This window comes from Cinclus cinclus, chromosome 26, assembly GCF_963662255.1.
Source record: "Cinclus cinclus chromosome 26, bCinCin1.1, whole genome shotgun sequence".
Taxonomy (NCBI): domain Eukaryota; kingdom Metazoa; phylum Chordata; class Aves; order Passeriformes; family Cinclidae; genus Cinclus; species Cinclus cinclus.
In genome coordinates, this window is record NC_085071.1 from 4372424 (window position 1) to 4391832 (window position 19409).

The window sequence follows — 19409 nt, forward strand, 5'->3', positions numbered from 1 at the left end:
CGGCGGGAGCCGGCGGGGCCCTCGGGGCCGGGGGAGCGCGGGGGGAGCCCCGCAGGCGCCGGCGGCTGTTCCGGAGCGGGAAGGACGGGGCTGGGACACCGATAGCGCCCGCGGGGGCCGCCTGCGCCGGGAAAGCACAACATGAGCCCGTCGGGAATCAGAGCGGAATTTCCGGGGGGTTATTCCCGACCTCGCAGTGTTGCGGTGTTTCAGTACAACGTGTTATGTCTGCGGCGTTTTCTCCCCGCCGCAGCAGCTGCCGTGTGCGGCGGCTTGGAGGGCTTCCAGCCCGGTCCGCAATGAACTCGTCCGATTTTTGAATCCTCGCTAAACCCCCAAAAGAATCCCCGCGGCCTGGCCCCGGTGACGCCCAGGTGTTCCCATGGGCGGGACACAGACACGCTGGGTGTGCCGGCACGTCCCGCACGCTGCCCCCGGCCTGGGCTGCGGGGCCTGCAACACGCGGAACGTCCGGCTGCGACAGCGCTGCGGGAGCCACAGGGTGGTCGGGCTCTGAATGGGCTCCCCAGAAAATGGTCACGGCCCCGACCCTGCCGGAACTCGAGGAGCGTTTGGACAACGCTCTCAGCACAGGGTGGGATTGCTGGGGTGTCTGTGCAGGGCCAGGCATTGGACTGGATGATCCTTGTGGATCCCTTCCAATTTAGGGATATTCCATGATTCATGAATCGATGATTCACTGTATCAACATAAATTCAGAGCTTATGCCTGCCCTGTTCTCGTTTTTAGAGACTTTTTTGCAATGTTCAGTACCACTTGGTTATGGATTTGTTACACAAACAGATACCAAACAAGCAGAGGGATGAAAGGGGCAAACGGCACACGGGGAAGAGGGGAAGAGATTCGAATGTGACAGATACAACAGGCTCAGTGCTGGGTCAGGCAGTGACACCTTTATTTCTCTGCCCTCAAAAGATCATTTTTTGGTAAGAACAGTATAGTGGGAATTGTCTAAGTGGGTTTGAACCTGCTACGAATTGTGAAGAAACAACCTCACTTTTTCTGGTAGCGAGAGGGGCCCTTCCCCTGAGAAACAACTGGGAAGGTACTGAAGAACTGGAATGTTGGGCCAGCAGAAGTTAAAGATCCATAATCCAAATTTCAGAGTCATTAAGAATTACCATCCTGAAGATTCCCAGCTGAATTAATCTTTAAAAGCATAAATTTAGTTCTCAGGTAAGTGACACAGTGAGCATTTTAAACCCATGCAAATTAAAGATAACCTATTAGATTATTTCCTTAACTGAAATTGGGAGTGGGAAATGTGATCTCCAAGATGAAGCTGATAGGTGGGAGAGTGGCATCTCTGCAAAGACACATTCCTCAGGGGCAGCACATCTGGTCCCACAGCTTGGGTACTGTAATCAGCACCAGGGCTGGGGCTCAAATGCCCATCTAACACTTGAAACCAGTTTTCTGACCTGTTTTCCAGGACTCCAGACCCAGCTGCACAAGGCACGATTTGCTGTTGTACCTCTCACAGAAAAAGCCCCTTTAAAATTGCTAAAGATTCTATTATGAAGTAGGAATAATTTCAAATAGGTGACAGAACCCACAAAGCAGCTGGATGTGTGCAGGACCTGTACAGGTGCCCAGCTCAGGACAGAACTTTCTGGTGCTGTAGTTAGGTAAATTAACTGATGAATGCCTGCATGCCATTAACAAGCACTTCCTTGGCATTATTCAAAAACCCAGTTACAGCTCAACTGCTAAATCATTCATTGGCTTAAGGTCTGCCCCTGCACCTTTGTAAGGTAAAACAAAGAACTGCAACAAAGAACTCAGAGAATGGCAAACAACGAGTTCTGGACCCTAAAATTCAACCATAAGCTGCTGGCATTGGAGAAGACTAGGATGTCTGCAAGAATTGCAAAGCTGGGAAATGTAGAACACTGTGGGAAATGTAAAACATGAGGCAGTGCAGAAACCCAGAAGATCAAGTTTAACCTCAACCCAAAAGGAGTCCGAAATCTGTCCTTAAAGCACCTCAGAGCCATGAGCCTCTCAAGCACTCGGTGAGGCAGGAGGATCAGCAGATTTTGATGTACATTTCTGTTATCTAGTAACCCAGGAGTCTGAAATCAGTTCTCAGGTGACATTTTAATAAAAAGTGGAATTGTACTGTATTCCCAAAAGCTTTAAGCACATATTTGTTTGCTAAAGTGTTTATCTCATTGAACTGAGATCTGGACAGTGAGGGGTGTTGGATCCTCTGCAGTGTCTGATGCAATTCAGCTCCAGTCAGCATTTCCCTGTTTGTCCCCCAGGCTTTCCCGAGGGAATGGCTGGGATGTGCATGTCCCTCCCCCACGAGATGTGACTCAGGAGTGTCACCCCGACATATTCACATTGCTTTTATTTAGGTCTTCTGCCAACAGTTACAGGGTAACAGACACTTGGGACTGCAAAGTTGAAGTTGCAAGCAAAAATCAGGACCGAGGCAAAAAAAAAAAATCCACAAAGGCAATTAAATCAAATCCAATATAAATACAATGTTCTGGAGCGCTTTAATCATACTGCTTTCTTTAATAAAGAGGTGGTTAGGATCTTACAGTATTTTCTTTTGGCCTAATCCAAGGATTTTGTTACTCTTCACCAGTCTTAATTCCACACATACAAAAAAAAATTGATATTCAACCTTTAAAATATAAGCCATATTTTCTTAATAAAATAAGTTTTGTGCTGCTGCTTGTTTAGTAAGTACTGTACATCAACTGTTCACGGCTATTTAACAAGTGGACCATACAGAGTTCAAGCTAGAGCAAAAAAAAAAACCCACAAGAAAAATAATAACCCAAATGGAGCGTCCTGTAAACACCCTATGTACAGTCCCACACTTGCTTGTAGAAAGGAGGTACGAAAGGGGCTGGAAATCGAACACAAAAGCACTGGAGTCCTGGAATTTTTCTTTCACAACTATTGAAGTGCAAATCACTCAGTCAAGATACGAATTTCACTTGTTTATTGCTCTCCTGCTGTCTGGCTTTCCTTCCTGAAACAATCACATTATTTTATTTCACACTGATTTTCCAAGAAGAAAACCTTCTGCGAGGCAACACTGGATGCTTGGGCTGTTTGAGACATCGTGTGCGATCCCAGAACACCCTGACTGCCCTGGAAGCTGCAGGGAGAGGGCAGAGCAGCCCTCTCACCCCGTTCTGTTCAGATATAAGGGAAACAACAGCATACAACAGGTAAACGAAAGCTACTCCTCTTCCCACAGAACTGCATGCACTCGGCGACACTTCCAGTCGCAGCTGGAACTCGTGCGCACGGAGAAGGCAGAGACTCGGAGCTGATCGGGATGCCCGTGTGGGGTTTGTGGCTAACTACAAATCCTGATATGTACCTGGGGTAACACCTATCCGCTACAGGCAGCAAAATGCACCTCAACATGCAGCTACTCGTTTGCATCTTGGACAAGAGAGGGGGAGAAATGCTGATGCCGGAGCGCGGAGAGGGTACGGTGCATAGTCCGGTATAGAAAAACATGCGGGTCACTCCAAACTCTCTAAACTTCTTCAAAGTGGAAACAGGGTTTAAAGGGCACAGCAGCTACTGAGTTTGGCTTTTTTTGTTTATCCAAAACCATGAAAACCCAACGCAGAGGGTGAAATAAGGGCAGAACACGATCTGCAAGTCAACAGCTGAGAGTTTCGGAAGCTGTGAAGCTTTTGTGTAGTTAAAATTGCTGTTAAAAGTAGGTGCTACATCAGCAAGTCTTCATTCATAGTTTTCTATGAACAGCCACCTTACAAATGAGTGCAAATCTTAAAGGTCCATTTTACATTTCAAGTCTCAAGGTTAAAAAAAATTGTTACAGAGCAACAAGCTGTTTCTGTAAATGCCCACACTATCTCTTTTCAAATGGTTAAAAATGGCACGTGCTATGCCACAGCTACTAAAAGACATTTCAGAATTCTAGACCCAACTAAAATACTGAAATAAAAATGAGGAACCAAAATACCTTTGCCCCTCACTGCAGAGCAGCAGCCAGGCGCGTTCCGGTGTAATGCTGGTGAACAAACTGATTTGCAGAGAGAACCTTGACCTTGACCCCGATTTTATTCTTAATGAGGAGCTTTCTAACACCAGGTGAGCAGGAACAGCCCCTCTGAGATTGTTTTGCTTTCAATGAACACAAGCCAGAGTTCAGAGGATGAGATGGAGGTGCTGATTGGTGTCACTACGCAGGCACTTGTGTAGAGGAATGTAGGCTTCTCATGTTGACACTTAGTGTTGATGTGTTCCCTACGCTCTAAAAGCCTTCCTAAGAGTTCCCTACCTACTGACCACGGATAGTTCCTGGTCTCCTCCCCCTCACCTTGAGGATATACAGCAGTGGAGGTTGACACAAGGTGCAAAGGAGGATATGAACCAAACCCTGTGGTCTCGAGGAAAACAGGACTGTGCTAAACGTAGGATCTTCACCAAATGTGACATCAGTGGGCTCAGCACTTAGTTTGCATAGCATAGTGATGTTGTCACTTCACAAACACGTTGCCCCAAAAGAAAACGGGAAGAGTGAATTCCCGGGAGTAGGACAGCTCAATGGGCCAAGGCCAACATGACTGGTGTGGTTTTCGTGAAGGCAAGGCAAGTTTCAACATCAGAAAGTACAAACCAAAGAGGTGTAGATGTGCTTCTGTCCGCGCACGGGCCAGGGGCAGCGCTCGCGTGGGGCCGCCTGGGAAACGCGTTCGGCAGGAAAATAATACCAGAGCTCTTCCCCTCAGAGCTTGGCAGGAGCGTGCGACTCGTTTGTCTCTTGAAGGAAGCGCCGTGAACACTTTCATAGAAAAAACCCCAGATAATGAGCCTGGACAATATTGGTACTGAGCTGCCACCATGGCCCCGCCACCGTGCGTATGGTCACTTTGCAGCAAAATGGGTCTGAAAAGCAGTGACCAGGTTCCTGTGGGGAAAAAGGCTGTTTTCCCTGTACAAGCACAAATCAGGAGTTTCCCCCATGACAACAAGAGGGGATCATTCTAAGGAATCTGGTGTGCTTTCAGAATAAAAACCCTGGACACGAGAGCAGTGATACCATGACACAAAGAGCAGCAAAACCTAGCAGCAGAGAGGGTGAGAGCCTGAAGGTGCTGGAGGTGGGGATGTGGTAGGTGGGAAAGCAGCCAGCCCGGGCAGACACATGCCAAATGCACATGGGCAATGGGCACTGTGGAGCACCCGGCACAGCACGGGCTGCAGTCGGCAGCACTCATCAGACAGAAACGTTGGAGGGCCGTGGCATGAGCACACAGCCTCAGGAGTGAAGGGATGTAAACTCTGAGAATGTTAATGACTTGTGGATTTTGGCAACAGACTCAATATCGTATAAAAATAATGTTTAGTAAAAAAATCCCGGTGTCCATCATAAAAATTCAGTGGGAGAAAAAAAGGAAGAAAAGTATGGATAGCGCTTTCTGTCCTCATGGGATGGAGATACCCCCATTTGTCAGAAACAATTTTAAATAACAAATAGTACATTGGAAACAAAAATGGGTCAGCAGCCATTAAACGTGTCCTGTATGAAAGTGCACATCTTTCAATGGGGTTTAACCACTGTGAGGTCATGATCTGACACAAACTGCAACTGAGGACCATAGAAATTAACTCCTTCTGATGGAAATATGGACCACCATCAAGACAAGATTACTAGTTTCCTTACAAGATTAAAAACATTGAAATTTTGCAGCATCATAGTAAGGCACTCACCCATGGAAAAGTCTGTGACTGTTGCTTCGAGCGGCAGCAGCTGACTAGCTTGTAACACGAGGAAGACAGTTTTCAGTTCTGAACTAAGTGCTAGGGTGCCTTACATTATCCGGGGGGAATTACTCAGGGGCGGGGAACTGTTAGTGTTACAATTCTCCTATAAACTAGTTGGTTGTTTTATTTCCCCTCAACCCATTAAAGCATCTCATAATCTAAAATATTAGTTTTATAAATCTAGTCTTCTGTTTTAAGGCTCTAAAAATCCCCTCCCCCCAACCCCCACAAAAAATACCTACCAGCGCCTGGTGGGCAACGGAGGACCAAAGCCGCCAGTTCACAGTCAGGAGTCTCTAGTATTGCATCTTAAAAATGAAAACCTGCTTCTGCCTCCCGGGAGTTTTATCCCTTCCCTTGAATGCCTTCATGTGTTTGGTCAGGTCAAAATTTTGCAAAGCCAGAAAAAATTAAAAAAATAATCATCATCATCATCATGATCAGTCTCTTCCAATCCTACAAAGGTGTTGGATCGTTCTGTCCCGTGGTGCTGGTCTCCTGCCTCGAGTCGACACTGCCTGCCCTGCAGCGATTTCTCATTGGAAAAAAAAAAACAAGGTGTCCCAATGCTTCCTTTTTTGTATGGCTCCTACAAATCTGAAAGCTTTCTTGAGTGAGGTAACAAAAGTTAGGCTTTCAAGCAAAGTACATGGTACGTAAAGTGTCCTGATGAACCTGCACAGCCTTTGCCAAGGCCTGGGGGTCTCTGCCGTTGCTCTGTCCAGATATATGGCTGCCCTCGCCACTGAAAATCAAAGAAATGACTGTGTAATTATTTCATATTTTCTCCCCAGGACCACTGAGAAACTCCCCTGGAGATGGGGTTCAGCTGAGTGCTGGCAGCACAGGAAGTCACCTCACTGCAGTGCACAAGGATGCTGTGCATACTGGTGACTGTGCCTGTACTGCAGATTCCAGTATCTTGAGGCAGCTGGAAATGCTCAGACACCCCAGGAATGCTCCCACAAGCCTGGGATGAGCTCAAGATAGGATTTAACCCTTCTTTATCCCCATTCCCCCTGTGCTGGGCCTTAAGAGGGTACAGCTACATGCAGGTGTTCCCCTAGAAAGGCTCTTCTGCAGCTCTCTCAGACACAGGCACCTTCAAATATCAAGGTCTCCTGCCCATGCCTGGCTCTGCCCTCCCAGGGCCACAGGCTGTGCCTCTCACCTGTCATGCTCCTTATCCACAAGGTGGTACCGTGCCCGGAACGCCACCAGCCTGGCATAATAGGCTGGGGCCGGGATGGAGACGGAGCGGGTGCAGCGCACGTAGGTATGGCACAGCTGGTACGTGAGGATCTGCAGCTCGTCCGCCGTGAACCGGTTGTCATCCCAGAGCACGTAGTAGTGGGACGGCCGGCTCGTGCCCTGGGAAGGAGGGGGCCGGTGTGAGAGATGCTGCTTGCACCCAGATGCAGCTGCCTCACATCCCCATCAGCCCCTCCCTGATCCAAATAATCTGTCAGCCAGCCTAGGCAGGAGGGATGCCTGTGCTTCCCTGCTGTGAGAATGCAGCAGCAAGGCAGGAAAGCCCTTGGCACTGAGATGCAAAGTAGTATTAATGCTGCTCCTCGTGCCTGTTGCCTCTGTGTCAGACAGCCCACTGCATCCCCCACTGCACTCCCACTGACCTGGGCCAGCTACCTCTGTCTGCACACAGGAGGGGAAGCCAAGCAGCCTCCCTTCCAGAAGCAGGGGAAGATTACATGAGTGCAGTTTTTCCAGTCTGGTTTCTGACTAATCTTGGCTGCCTGCAGCCAGGCAGCTGCAGAGCAGGCAGAGATGGCTGGCCTGGCTCTCTCGCCCACGGCCAGACAGCAGGTCCCTGCTGATGATCGGGTGCCCTGGCGAGCCCAGCACGCTCAGACACCAGCTGACAAGCTGCTGAATTGCCTGCTCTGAAGGAGGAAAATCTCTTGGGAGAGACCCTTGGCTCCAGGAGAGAAACTGAGTACGTGCCGCACAATGCAGCAGCAGCACGGACCCGGCACCTGCTTGCCAAACCACCGCAGTGGCAGCTCAGATCCAACTACTCTCAAATCCAACTGCTCATGTCTCCATGCTAAAGGGAGGCTGTGACAGGGCCAGGACAAATGCATGAGAGCAGAATCTGCAACAGCAGTCAAAAAACCGAGCAGCATCCCAAGAGCCAGCACTGGACCACGGTACCTGAATGCCTGCATGACTGCAAAGGTAGAAGTCAAACTCAAAGGGGTGGGTGATGTTGGTATCCACTGTTGTTCCTGCTGGGATGTTCCCACTCTTTCCAATCTGCAGGGAACAGAAAGAGATCCAAGCACTGCAGAGTTTGGTTATTTCCAGTTGCCAAGAGCACTGTCCTCAACACAGCTGCCCTGCCACAGGACCATGGTGGAGGGTCCCCATCTCTGAGATGTAGAGACAATCTCCAAGTGACCATTCAGGGAGGGTGGAAGCAGCTCATCCTACTCTGCTCCCTGCCCAAATAGGCCTGCTGACATTTTTTGCAGGCATCAACACCTGACATGACATGGAAACAAAGCATGGGAAACAAGGCAGCTGGGCAGGGCTGGACAGGGGCATATCCTACTACAGAGATGACAAGTAAGTGAGCAAAAACATCAGGGATCTCTTTAGAGCATGTGCTGGAGTCTGTGCCACAAGATACTGGGGCTTTTACATCCCAATCGAAAACTGTCCTTAGTTTCCATGATTAAATCTTCCTGTTTGTGTGGAGCCTTCTGATCAGACTCAATCTGACCATTAAATTCAGAGGAAATCTAGGAACAGTGACAGCAATCAATGTTACTGCAGAGCACACACGAACAAGCCGTGAGCAAGCAAGGGGTTATTCAGCCTGTCACGTCAGCAACTCCAGCTATCACAAAAACAACAGATGTTTTCAAGCTGACAGAAGCTATTTCAAGAGTCACCAGGATCATCAGCACCCAGTAACTCATAATAACAGCAAACAGCTGGCTAGAGTTCTAGAAGCAGACTAGTCCATGTGGCTGTAGAGTCCACTGAGCAGCACGCTTCATTCAGAACGAGCTCTCCCTGCCAGTGGTGAGATTTCCCCTCAGCAAAGCCAAGGCTGGCTCTTCCATCAGACAGGGATGAATCAGCCGCCTCCAGCCCTGGCACCCTGCAGCACTCACCCTCTCATTCTTGTCTGCACAGAAGAGACGGGTGTGATGCCTCTTCTGGACGACGATGTAGGTGATGCCAGGCTGGTAATCCTTTTCCAGTTTGATGCAGGCGTCCCGAATTGCCAGAAGCTCATAGTGAAGGATCTGGAGAGACAAGGGCACACAGAATGAGGGGGCACACCAGCACCCAGGTGTCCTTGAGCACCCTTAAGGAACCTCACGGGATCTGGTGCAGCCCTGCTGGCCAACGGGGATCTGAGGATTCCTCCTCACCTGTGGGAGCTGCCCCTCAGGAACACCATCGCGGTAGAAGATGATCCTGGTGGGTTTGAAGCGCGTGGATTTGTAGAACTGGATGAGAAGCTCCCTCACCATGTAGGACAAGTCCTCAATGATCTCTTGGCGAGGACGCTGCACACGCACCGTGGCACAGTACCGGCTCGGGTGGGCGTCCATGCTGCCCACAACCTGCAGCGACAGACAGGCCAGGCCCATGTCTTACACCAGGAAGCACAGAGAGGATGTGGGACATTCCCAGCCTCCACCTGCTTCCCACACGCACAGATGGCCATGGGCAGAGCACCTGAACTCACAGATCAGATGGGACAGCAAATACTGTACAGGCATTCAGTGCCCAAAAGGGACATCCCTGGTCATGGCCACATCCTGATGTCACACTCTGCCATGCTCTTTTAAGCGTTTGTGGGAATTTCCAGTGAGACAACTTCGGTTGTTCCACTGAATGCTGTGGCTGTGGGGTACTGCTGCTTCTCAGCCCTTGCTTCACTTCTCCTGCCTGGCAGTGAGAGGGAGTGGGGCTGCCCAAAAGAGCCGAGGGCTGCCCCAGACAGCCATGGGCTGCCCAAGGGCATGTTGGGTCGAGTCACTGTGTGGGAGCTATTGAGCAGGGAGCTCCCACTGCAGTGCAGGCAGACCTCAGACATGTCAGAGAAACAGGTCAGGGAAGCTGGGTTTGACTGTGACACAACTTAATCAAGTGCTGGCCCATGCTGGGGAACTGACACCCAGCTGCCTCACTCCGCACGCTCAGCAGCGACTGCACCATGTGCCCCGCTATCCCTGAGCAGAGGGGAAGCACCACAGACTCCACACCCTCAGCAGTGTCAATCTGCTGCCCCTGCCCTGCTCAACACTTTCACTTTTGCTTTGGAAACAGAGCTCTGGGGTTGGGGCTCCCCCACTAGAGCCAATGTGTACAATAGAAAGTGTTCCTTTAGTTTCAGCCACAGACTCACTGCCATTGTCCAATCAGCAACACACCAAGGACATGGTCAAGTTGCTCCAAAGGCTCTACCCTTCTCCTTCCCTGAAGCTTCAAAAAAGCTTTCACAAAAATTAAGAAAAAAGCCCCAGTGGTCCTGCACAAACCACAAAAGATATTTTCAGAGGGGAAGCTCTGCCGCCAGGAAACAGACTGTTCTGTCCCACCCACACCTACAGCAAACAGCCCAAAGCCTTTCTCAACCCCTTCTAATTAAGAAATAAAACATTCCTCCAAAGATGCATTTGCATGCCAAGGAAAACCTGAGCTGTGAGTCCTGGAAAGTTAAGAACTTAATAGAAAAATGCTGATATGCTTATCCTGCATGGCAACGAGCACAGGGCAGCGTCTCCCAGACCAATGGAGGGCAAGATGTCCCTGGCCCCACTGGCACCAAGAAGCATTTTTCTCCAGGGATGCTCATTATTAATTTGAGAAGAAGGCAAATCCTCCTCCAAAGGGCTCAGAAGCCCAGTCACCGCAGTTTCCCCCATGTCCCAAACCCCAGCTCTCCAGCAGGGGGAAGGTCCCTGACGGGCTGCAGCTGGACAGGGATGCCCCAGGGTGTCTCCATGTACCTCCCGGCACTTGCAGGGCCACACTCGGGGCCAGCACATCACGAGCCCCATCTGGTGGCAGCTGTCTCCCCGCACCTCCCAAAAACTGCAGCTTCACTGCGCGGAGAGGAAGGAAGGGACTGGGACACAACTTCCCAGGACTGGGATAAAGGCACCTGACAGGGTACAGGCCCACCCTGAGAAGTGTCATCATGGGGACAGCAGTAATACATGCACACAGGAGTCCCATTCCAGCTCCTGCATCCTGCAGGGTTTTTGGGCACCAAGCTGTGAACTTACAGCCGTTATGGAGGGTTTCTTCCCATCTCCTGCTGGCGGGTGAGTGACATCAGCGCCGAGGAAGATCACCGGCTGCTGAAAGACGGCAGAGCTGGTGGAGGAGAGGAGAGGAGAGGAGAGGAGAGGAGAGGAGAGGAGAGGAGAGGAGAGGAGAGGAGAGGAGAGGAGAGGAGAGGAGAGGAGAGGAGAGGAGAGGAGAGGAGAGGAGAGGAGAGGAGAGGAGAGGAGAGGAGAGGAGAGGAGAGGAGAGGAGAGGAGAGGAGAGAAGGAAAACAGTCAGCCTTTGGGGCCATCCTGGGGTGATGTACAACCCAATGGAGATGAGCAGATGATATCAAGGATATCTCCTGACCTCCAACTATAACCTGGATACATCAACAGCTCATTATCAACAAGGAGAAACAAGTTACAAGCCCCCGTTTCAAAGAGCTACTTTATGAAGGCCTCCTCTTCTCCATGCAAAGCCAGGCAGGCAGCACCACAAGGGACTTGGGGTACAACCCCAAAACTATGAGAGGCAGTGGCTGTACAAACCGCTGGTGAGGCACAAGGATGTTGTTGATCCCGCCAAGCTTGACGTTGATCTTGAGGCAGAGGTTGGAAAGGGTCTGTGGGGAGGTTTTCACCACATTCTTGACCTGGACGCACTGTGTGGCCATTCCCAGGAGAGTGTCCCCAACACGCTTCACTTCAGCTGTGGGCAGAAGAAGCAGGTGAGCACACAGGCAAATCAGCCCCACACCACTTCCAGCAGCACCCTCAGGAATGGGGAGAGAGAGCCCTGCAGGAGCTAGCCCTCCTGAGCCAGCCCAAAGCTCTTCTCTCTGTGCTCGCCCCAGACGCACCGTACACAGGTGTCTTCCCTGGCAGGATGACAATGATGAGCTGAAGCCCTGAATAGGTGTTCTTGAGGTGTCTGAACATGGGCTCCACGCTGTCTGCACCCTGGGCATACTTGCAGAAGCAGGGCTGGCCCTGGATCGGCATCCCGGCGTCCTTGGAGATCTTGCGCAGCTGGTCTGTGAAGTTCCTATGCCGGGAGGAGAAGCTGTGAGCCCTGAGCCCTCCTGCACACCAGCTGTGCCATGGCCAAGTGCTGCAGCACGGGACAGAGACAGGGCCGTGACATCACCTATTTGGGCTCCATAGCACCCAGCACATGCATAGCACAGGAAACACAAGACCAGCACATGTCAGGGATGAACTGTCTGCTCTCGGTGCCCTCTTTCCCACGTACTGACTCTTTCTAACACAACGGAGATGAGCCCTTCTCCCTTAGGAAGCTGGAGCAGTGGGGAACAAACCTGCTGCCTGCAACAGCCCATTTGCAGTTGACTGCAAAGCTAATGCCAGCCTGCACTTACCACAACTCAGCCACGCTCTGGATTTTTTGCATGCCAAGGACTGATTTGATTTGGTGAGAGCCAGAGGGAAGACAGGGCTCACAACTCTGCTGCAAAGGCATCACGGGAGGAATGTGATGTCACTCCCACCTGCACCCAGGTACTGCAGACATGGACACTCTGAGCTCTTCCAAACCTCAAACACTTACCATGCCAAATACCCGGAAGAGACACACAAAGTGCTCACCTTGATGCATCCACTCTCAGTCAGGAGAAACCTGAGGCCCCAGAAGAATCCAAAACCAAAGTGACCATTTCCCTAAATCAAATAAACTGTTCCTGCTCTGTGTCACTTTGTTACAGAAACATATCCTCTAAATCACCAAAGCTTTTCAGAAAGCCCAAAACTCCTCTGTAATAACCTATGGTAATTCAGGATGCTTCCTATATGAATTACATAATTTCAGTTTATTGGGGAAACCTTTAATCCTCAGAACCCCTTATATCTGGGGAGATTCAGACTAGAAGAGTACAAGAGAGCTTTAAAGCTGACATTTTCATCTCCCAGTACTGCAGCTCGCTGATTCAAAGAGTAGATTGAGAAGAACCTGACTGACAGCTCACAGGTACTCATTCGAACCTGGCAGCTTTGTGATGGCTTAAGGACCATTTGCAGCTGGGACAAACAGTTAGGCTGTCTGGACAAACCAAAAGCAACAGGAACTGGACACCCCGCATCAGATTGGTACCACAAGCAGTGGAGCTCCCTGCACTCCAGTGCTGGTGATGCCGGACACGCAGCCCCCAGCTGCGAGCAGCAGTGTGGTGACCTCTGGAACCACGGCTCCTCTGGCTTCCCCCACCCACATGGGCTGCCCCTTTCCTTACTTCAGCACCTCCTCTCGACACTGCTTCTGCGGGGCAAAGCAGGCAATGGCCCAGACTTTGATCTCAATGCCGTTGTAGAACTGCTTCCCTCGCATGTCCCACACGCCCTGGTTGGGAGTTGCAATGGCCCGGTTCTGCAAGGCAAACAGAGGGTCAGAGCGCGGCCGCAGCCTGCCCGGCCCCGCAGCCCCAGAGCCCCTGCCTGGGCTGGGGCTGTGCTCCCTGTCCCAGTGCTGGAGCTGCAGCTGACTCCCTGGCAATGGGCAATCCACAGCCTCAGCTCTTCAGCAGTGATGTAAAATTCACCCGAGCTGCCCTATGCTCAGCACCCCTCTTCTCTTCATCTCATCACCAATGACTCTTGGCTACAACTTTCAGAACCAGTTATATTGCAAAAAACTCAAAAAAACACAAAGCCAAGGCACTTTGATAAAACATTCCACCTGTAACATGAAGAAAACACAACTTTTGCTCAGAAACAATATTGCCAGGTGTTGACAGCATCTCCTTGCACAGTGCAGTCCAGCCCAGGCTACCCCACTTACCCGGCCTCCATACTGCAGGATGGGAGCTGGCAGGACCCGCCCTGTCACCTCTGTCATATCATCCTTCACCTTGATCCCAAATTCCTGAATGTATGGATCCAGGTTGTAGCTGGCATTCTTCATCTGCAGAGGGAAGGAAGGGCCATGGGAGAGAGTAAGACCAACCGCTGCATCCCAAGCAGCTGCAGCTGGCCACGAGATGTGGGCACCTGAAGGCCTGTTCTCCACAGAGCTGCAGATGGAGCAGCTCTGACAGGGGAGGGTGAGCAGATCAACACTGAGGCCCAAATCCTCTCCTGCAAACTGACTCAAGGGGATCTGATTTTGAAACACACTAGCCAATGCAACTAACAGTACAGCCTGCTCCTGAGAGCTAAGATTTCAACAGGAAGGTTCAGAAGGTTTCTTTCTTGTCAAAAAACTTATCAAGAATCCCAGAAGGAATACCAAATGTCCCTGGCTTCAAAAGCCCAGACGTACACGTTTGGGGAACAACACTAACCAGTGGCCAAGCACAGATGATGTTCCTTTACTGCAGCCCCACGTACACCCACAGGCAGAAGCATGTCTCTAATCTGTTTCCCATTTTTAGTTCCAGCTCCCTTTGGGTCAGGTTCCATCAGAGCAAGGGCCAGAATTAGCTGCATGGGCATTTGCATGGCCTCTTTGAACTGGGCTCCCCTGTGCCAGTGTCCATTACATACACACAGGTACCTCTGTGCAGGAATTCAGTGGGAAGAGGGGGATAAAACCCCACCATTAACCTCACCAACACCTTCTCAGCAGATCACAGCACTCCACCACAGAGCAGGAGCTGAAGAGCAGGACCATGGCAAAGTTCACCATGGACACGATGCCATAACCTGCCACTGGTGCCAAGTCACAGGGACTCATGTCACGTACCAGGCGACTGATTTCCTCCTGCCTGTCCGGGGCAGACCTGGCTGTTGCTTTTATCATGGTTGATGTTTGATTGTCCGTGAGCTTCTTGATGCACCGCTGGCCTGCCACGATGTTACACACCTGCACGGGGAGGGGACAAACAGCAGCCATGTGTTGGGGACAGGTAAGACATGAGAGGACCACAGATGAGCACAGCCCCAAACCACAGGTGCCAACACTCACCTCCAAGGGAAGGTATGTGTGTTTCTGTTCTTGGCCAACCTGGAGACAGGGCAGGTGAGGGTACTTCAGCTGCAGGTTGTATTTCTGCTTGAAGTATTGAGCCACTGTGCACTCCACTGTCTGACCACTCTCCAGCTGCAGCGGGAACCTGGCAGAGGCAGGACACAAGGGATGCACCTACTCAGAACAGACACTTCTAGACCTCAGATACTATGTACCATGGCTGGGAAGAGGGAGCTGCCAGGCTCCCACCCTGAGCTGCCATACAACAAAATAAAAAGCACAACAGTGGTATTTTCAGAAATGGAGTCAGGAATACTCTTACCCAGTGTGGGACTGAGGTCCCTAAATAAAGCTGTCCCTCACTAATCCAGTTAATCAGGGCAAATGTTTATTGCAGGACGTGCCACACATGCCATGCTGGGCACAAAAATACAGCACACTGCCACTCAGGAGGGCTCCTCTCTGGGAGCTGAACTGAGCTCCAGGAAAAGGCTAACTAGCCTCTCCAGGTACAGGACAGCAGATGCAGGGTGGGCAGAGGGAGGTAGGAAGGGAACATTTCCCTTCAAAAATGGGGTGAGGAAATCAAACTTCCTGGCTGCAGGGCTGAGAGGTTCCACAACACCTGCAGCTGGAGAGTAATACCCATCCTCAGCCAGCACCAGCTGCTCCCAGCTCCATAAAGAGCTCCATGAAAATGCAGAATTGACCTGATATTCTGTAGAGAACCAAAATTACAGGAGACTAATCACATCAGTGATGTGCCACATTCCTGCTGTGCTTGCCAAGCCCCAAGGCTGTGACCCAAGGATGCTGGTGCACAGGAGACATGGAGGGGTGCCTAGGCCCAGCCTGCTCCCAGGCACACAAAAAATTCCAAGGCAGACACTCGTGTTAGCCCCTGACAAAGTCACTGCTCTGGCAGACTATTTTAAGAATGATGAAAACCAAACCCGGAGGTAAAAACCAGGACAATTCCTGGCATGTCAGCTCCCGCCCACCGCCATGCTCTGCCTGCCAGACACAGCATCCTCTGCACTCCTATCTCCCTGCATCCCACTCCACACATGGCACAGGCCTGCAGAACCCCAGACATGTCTCCTTTTGCCATCAAAGACTGGAGCTTCCTGTTCAGCTCTCCGTAATGACACCAGCAGCTGTTAACAAAGAGTACAGCGCGGATTTTTCCAAGGGCATCTGCCCACCCGCCTTACGTCTGGTGGCTGGCTGGCCGTCGGGTAACGTTACACACACGGTATTTCCTCTTCATCTGCCCACAGTGGGTCACCTCCACCTTCAGACCTGATGTGAGACAAGGAGACACAGCACAGTCATGGTGAAGATGGGAGCAATTTCCCTTTGCCCAACTTCCTCACGACACTGCCAACAGTTTCTTTGACTAATTTCCTGCTTGCAGATACCCCAACAATAGCATGAAGGAGGCAGTGGTGCCTCAGAAGACATTTAAAACGTGCAACTCCTGTACCCCCAGCTCGCTGCAGGGGATGGGATGGATACAAGCCACAGCCAGTGTCAAGGGACAGGTTCCAGAGCTCCCTGGGGGCTCTACCTTTGATCTCCTTGGTGAAACGCACTCTCTGCGAGTCTGTCAGGGGCTTGGGCTGCTCGTCGATGTTTCGGATGTCCAGCACCTCACACATGAACTCAATGACAGGCTGGGCTTTGTAGAAGGCAGTGGCCGACACTGTGGGACAGACACTACCATATGTCTCTGCTCTCAACCAGCCTTCCCAAACAGACCCAGCCCTCCCCCTGCAGCTACCCAGCATGAGAAACAACGTCACCATCGATGTTGAGCATCATCTTCCACATGGCAGGCCGGACTGACTGGTGGAAGCCGAACCAGACCTCCCTGCCCCCTCCCAGGGGGTGATAGTAGCCTTCAGGTGGGGAGAAGAAGGAGCGGCCGACAGGAGTGTACCTGTGATCCAGGGCAAACCATGTCAATGGCACACATTGGGCCTCACAGCAGCCCCCCAGACCCCCAAGCTGGCACTCACCCTGCCAGCTGCATCACCCCCTCTGTTTCTTTTGCAGGAGCACCCAAGGACATGGCTGGCACAGCTGCCTCCTTTAGTGACTGTCAAGGCCAGTCCCAGCCAGAGCAGCCTGCCAATGGCAGCAGTCTCCACCCCTCCCTCCGGCACAGCCCCATTGTCCCTCAGTGCAGGTACCTCATGGAAGCCAGGTGCCTCATGGCAACATCCAGCGCCTGGACGGACTCCAGTGGGACAGGGATCTGCCCACTGACCAGGGCTTCGTGCAGCATGCGCCAGCTCACGATGGCCATCCATTTGATAGAGACCTTAAATATCCTGTCCTTGCCTTCCCCTGGGATCGTCACCTCAAAGTCAACCTGGGTGCAGGAGGGAAGGGACAGTGATCATGGCATCCCTGCAGGGATGAGGCAGGATTGTTTTCTGCTGATCTTTCCCAGGCAGGAGGGAGGTCAAAGTGCTCATGCGGGGCTCGCTGCCCTCTCTTACCCGCTCGTTCCCAATGGGTAAGGCTGTGACAGTGTAGATGTTCTTCTTCCCATCGTAGACTGGTTTTCGGTCACCAAAGATCTGTGGTTTGAAGTGCTGCACCATGTATTCCACGACTTCCCTAAGCAGACAAGATAGAGAGGCAGGAGGAGAGAAGGGAGAGGTTTGGTTTTGTCACTTTGTATCACAGCCTGATACTTTCTGCAACATGTCTAGTCTACCCCAGCTTCCCTCTCTGGGGCAACTAAGAGCAGAGCTGAGACCATTGGGGCAGGAAAGCCCCTGGACAAGCAGCCACATGCCTTGTCCCACAGCTCAGTACATTGGCTTTGGCAGAAGGACTGTACATGGCACTGGGGGGAAGAAAGAGTGCCCATGGGGCATGCACAGGGGAACGCACAGTGGCTGGTGCTGCTACAGTGTGACTGGCTGCTGAATGCAAATACAGCATCTGCTCACCAGCCCTCAAGCACAGAGCTCCCCAGGCTTCCAGGGCAGGAGGGGACAGGCAGAGAAGAGCACATCAAAAAGAAAAACAAAGAAAAGTACATGATGGCCCGAGGTCTGTGCTTACTATTTTTAAATCAGGGATGGTTGCCAAAATAGCACAGCTGCCTCAGAGCAGCAGGGACTGTGCTGAGGCTCTGGACCCCTGATGCTCCCAGGCCAGGAAGCAGCACCGCTGCACAAACATGTCTGGGGGGTTCAGCCACCTGTGGACATGATGCAGTGCCATAACCCCTGCCACTGCTGTGGCCCCTGCCACAATGGTCACACTAACACCTTCTACTGCAAAGACAGAGACAGGCACTTATAGAGCCTCCACTAGGAAACTGGAAGCAGAGAACAAGTGCCAAACCTCCAATACTTGCCTTACCTGTTGACTCTGCGTGGACATTTATCAGGTTTGATATCCACTTCATAATGATATACATCGATCTTGGGAATGTCCACTTCAAAGTAGTTGGCCAGGAGCTTGATGGGCTTCCCGACAGTTCCTATCCCAGGCCGACGCGGCGCTTGAAACACCTGCTGCAAGGGGGGCAGGTATGCGCCTGCAGCTGTGGAAGAGAGCACAGGTCAGGAGGGCTGCCAGGGACCCCACACTCAGACAGACAGATCTCACAGAGTCACAGCACCCTCCATCACCACATCCTGAATTGGAAGGTCTCCCACTACCCCTCTTCCTGGCATGAGGTGACAGTGTCAGAATTCAGAGCAGCACACCAGGAAGCAGCTTCCCTGGGCACCATCTGGGGAGCACTGGTGCCAGTCGAGCTGTTGAAGGGCAGTGCCAGGGCACAGCGGCTCCACCAACTCCCTTGGCACAGGGTCCAGCACTGCCACCTGCTATGGAAGAGCAGCACCAGCTCCATCATCACAGTGCCCCTTTCCAAGGGGGTGCAATTCCCTGGATACTCTGTCAGCAGGGACATACATATGTGTTTCCCCTCCATTCTCCAGCAAATTCTGACTCGCTGCTGGAGGGAGGATGCCACAAGAAACAGGAAAGGCATTATTCCATGTGCACTATGCAATTGTTGAACTGCTGAGTTTTGCAAAAAAAAAAACAACAAAAAACAACCAAACTAACAAACAAAAAAACAACCAAACAAAAAATTCCAAACCAATCCCAAATCCCCACTTGAAGCAGTAAGGACCTGTAAAGAGGGCAATAACAGTGTTCCACAATTCCCATTACACAGACTCACTCATGAAGTTCTGGAGATGCAGGATGGCACCAGCACATGGCTACAGGACTGAGCTGCATTTCCAAATTAACAGTGCCCTCGGACTAAAATGCATCTCAAAATATTGCCAAGGAATTATTCCACACCGCTGCTCTCTGATGTGAGCTCTGCCCTTCCTGCCCTATTCCCACTTTGCCCATTTCCACTCCTCCCAGTCTGCACCTTCTATTTGTTCCTCAAACGT

At 51.4% G+C, this 19409-nt stretch overlaps 1 protein-coding gene across 2 annotated transcripts; it reads right to left on the reverse strand.

Moving 5' to 3' along the window:
• Positions 1–2493: 2493 nt before the first annotated feature.
• Positions 2494–18519, reverse strand: LOC134053948 (protein argonaute-1). 2 transcript variants are annotated; one of them, XM_062509326.1, is made up of 18 exons: positions 18352–18519; positions 17475–17595; positions 17163–17344; positions 16773–16909; positions 16538–16672; positions 16182–16269; positions 14965–15112; positions 14743–14862; positions 13840–13962; positions 13295–13428; positions 11909–12093; positions 11598–11757; positions 11064–11154; positions 9198–9392; positions 8934–9068; positions 7966–8067; positions 6965–7164; positions 2494–6538 (listed from the first exon to the last, which is right to left on the reverse strand). In XM_062509326.1, exons 2-18 carry the CDS (start codon positions 17577–17579, stop codon positions 6430–6432), a joined length of 2349 nt encoding a protein of 782 aa, XP_062365310.1. In that variant the 5' UTR covers positions 17580–17595; positions 18352–18519; the 3' UTR covers positions 2494–6429. The 2 variants fall into 2 exon arrangements, with proteins under 2 accessions (XP_062365310.1, XP_062365312.1); XM_062509328.1 differs by lacking the exon at positions 7966–8067.
• Positions 18520–19409: the final 890 nt, after the last annotated feature.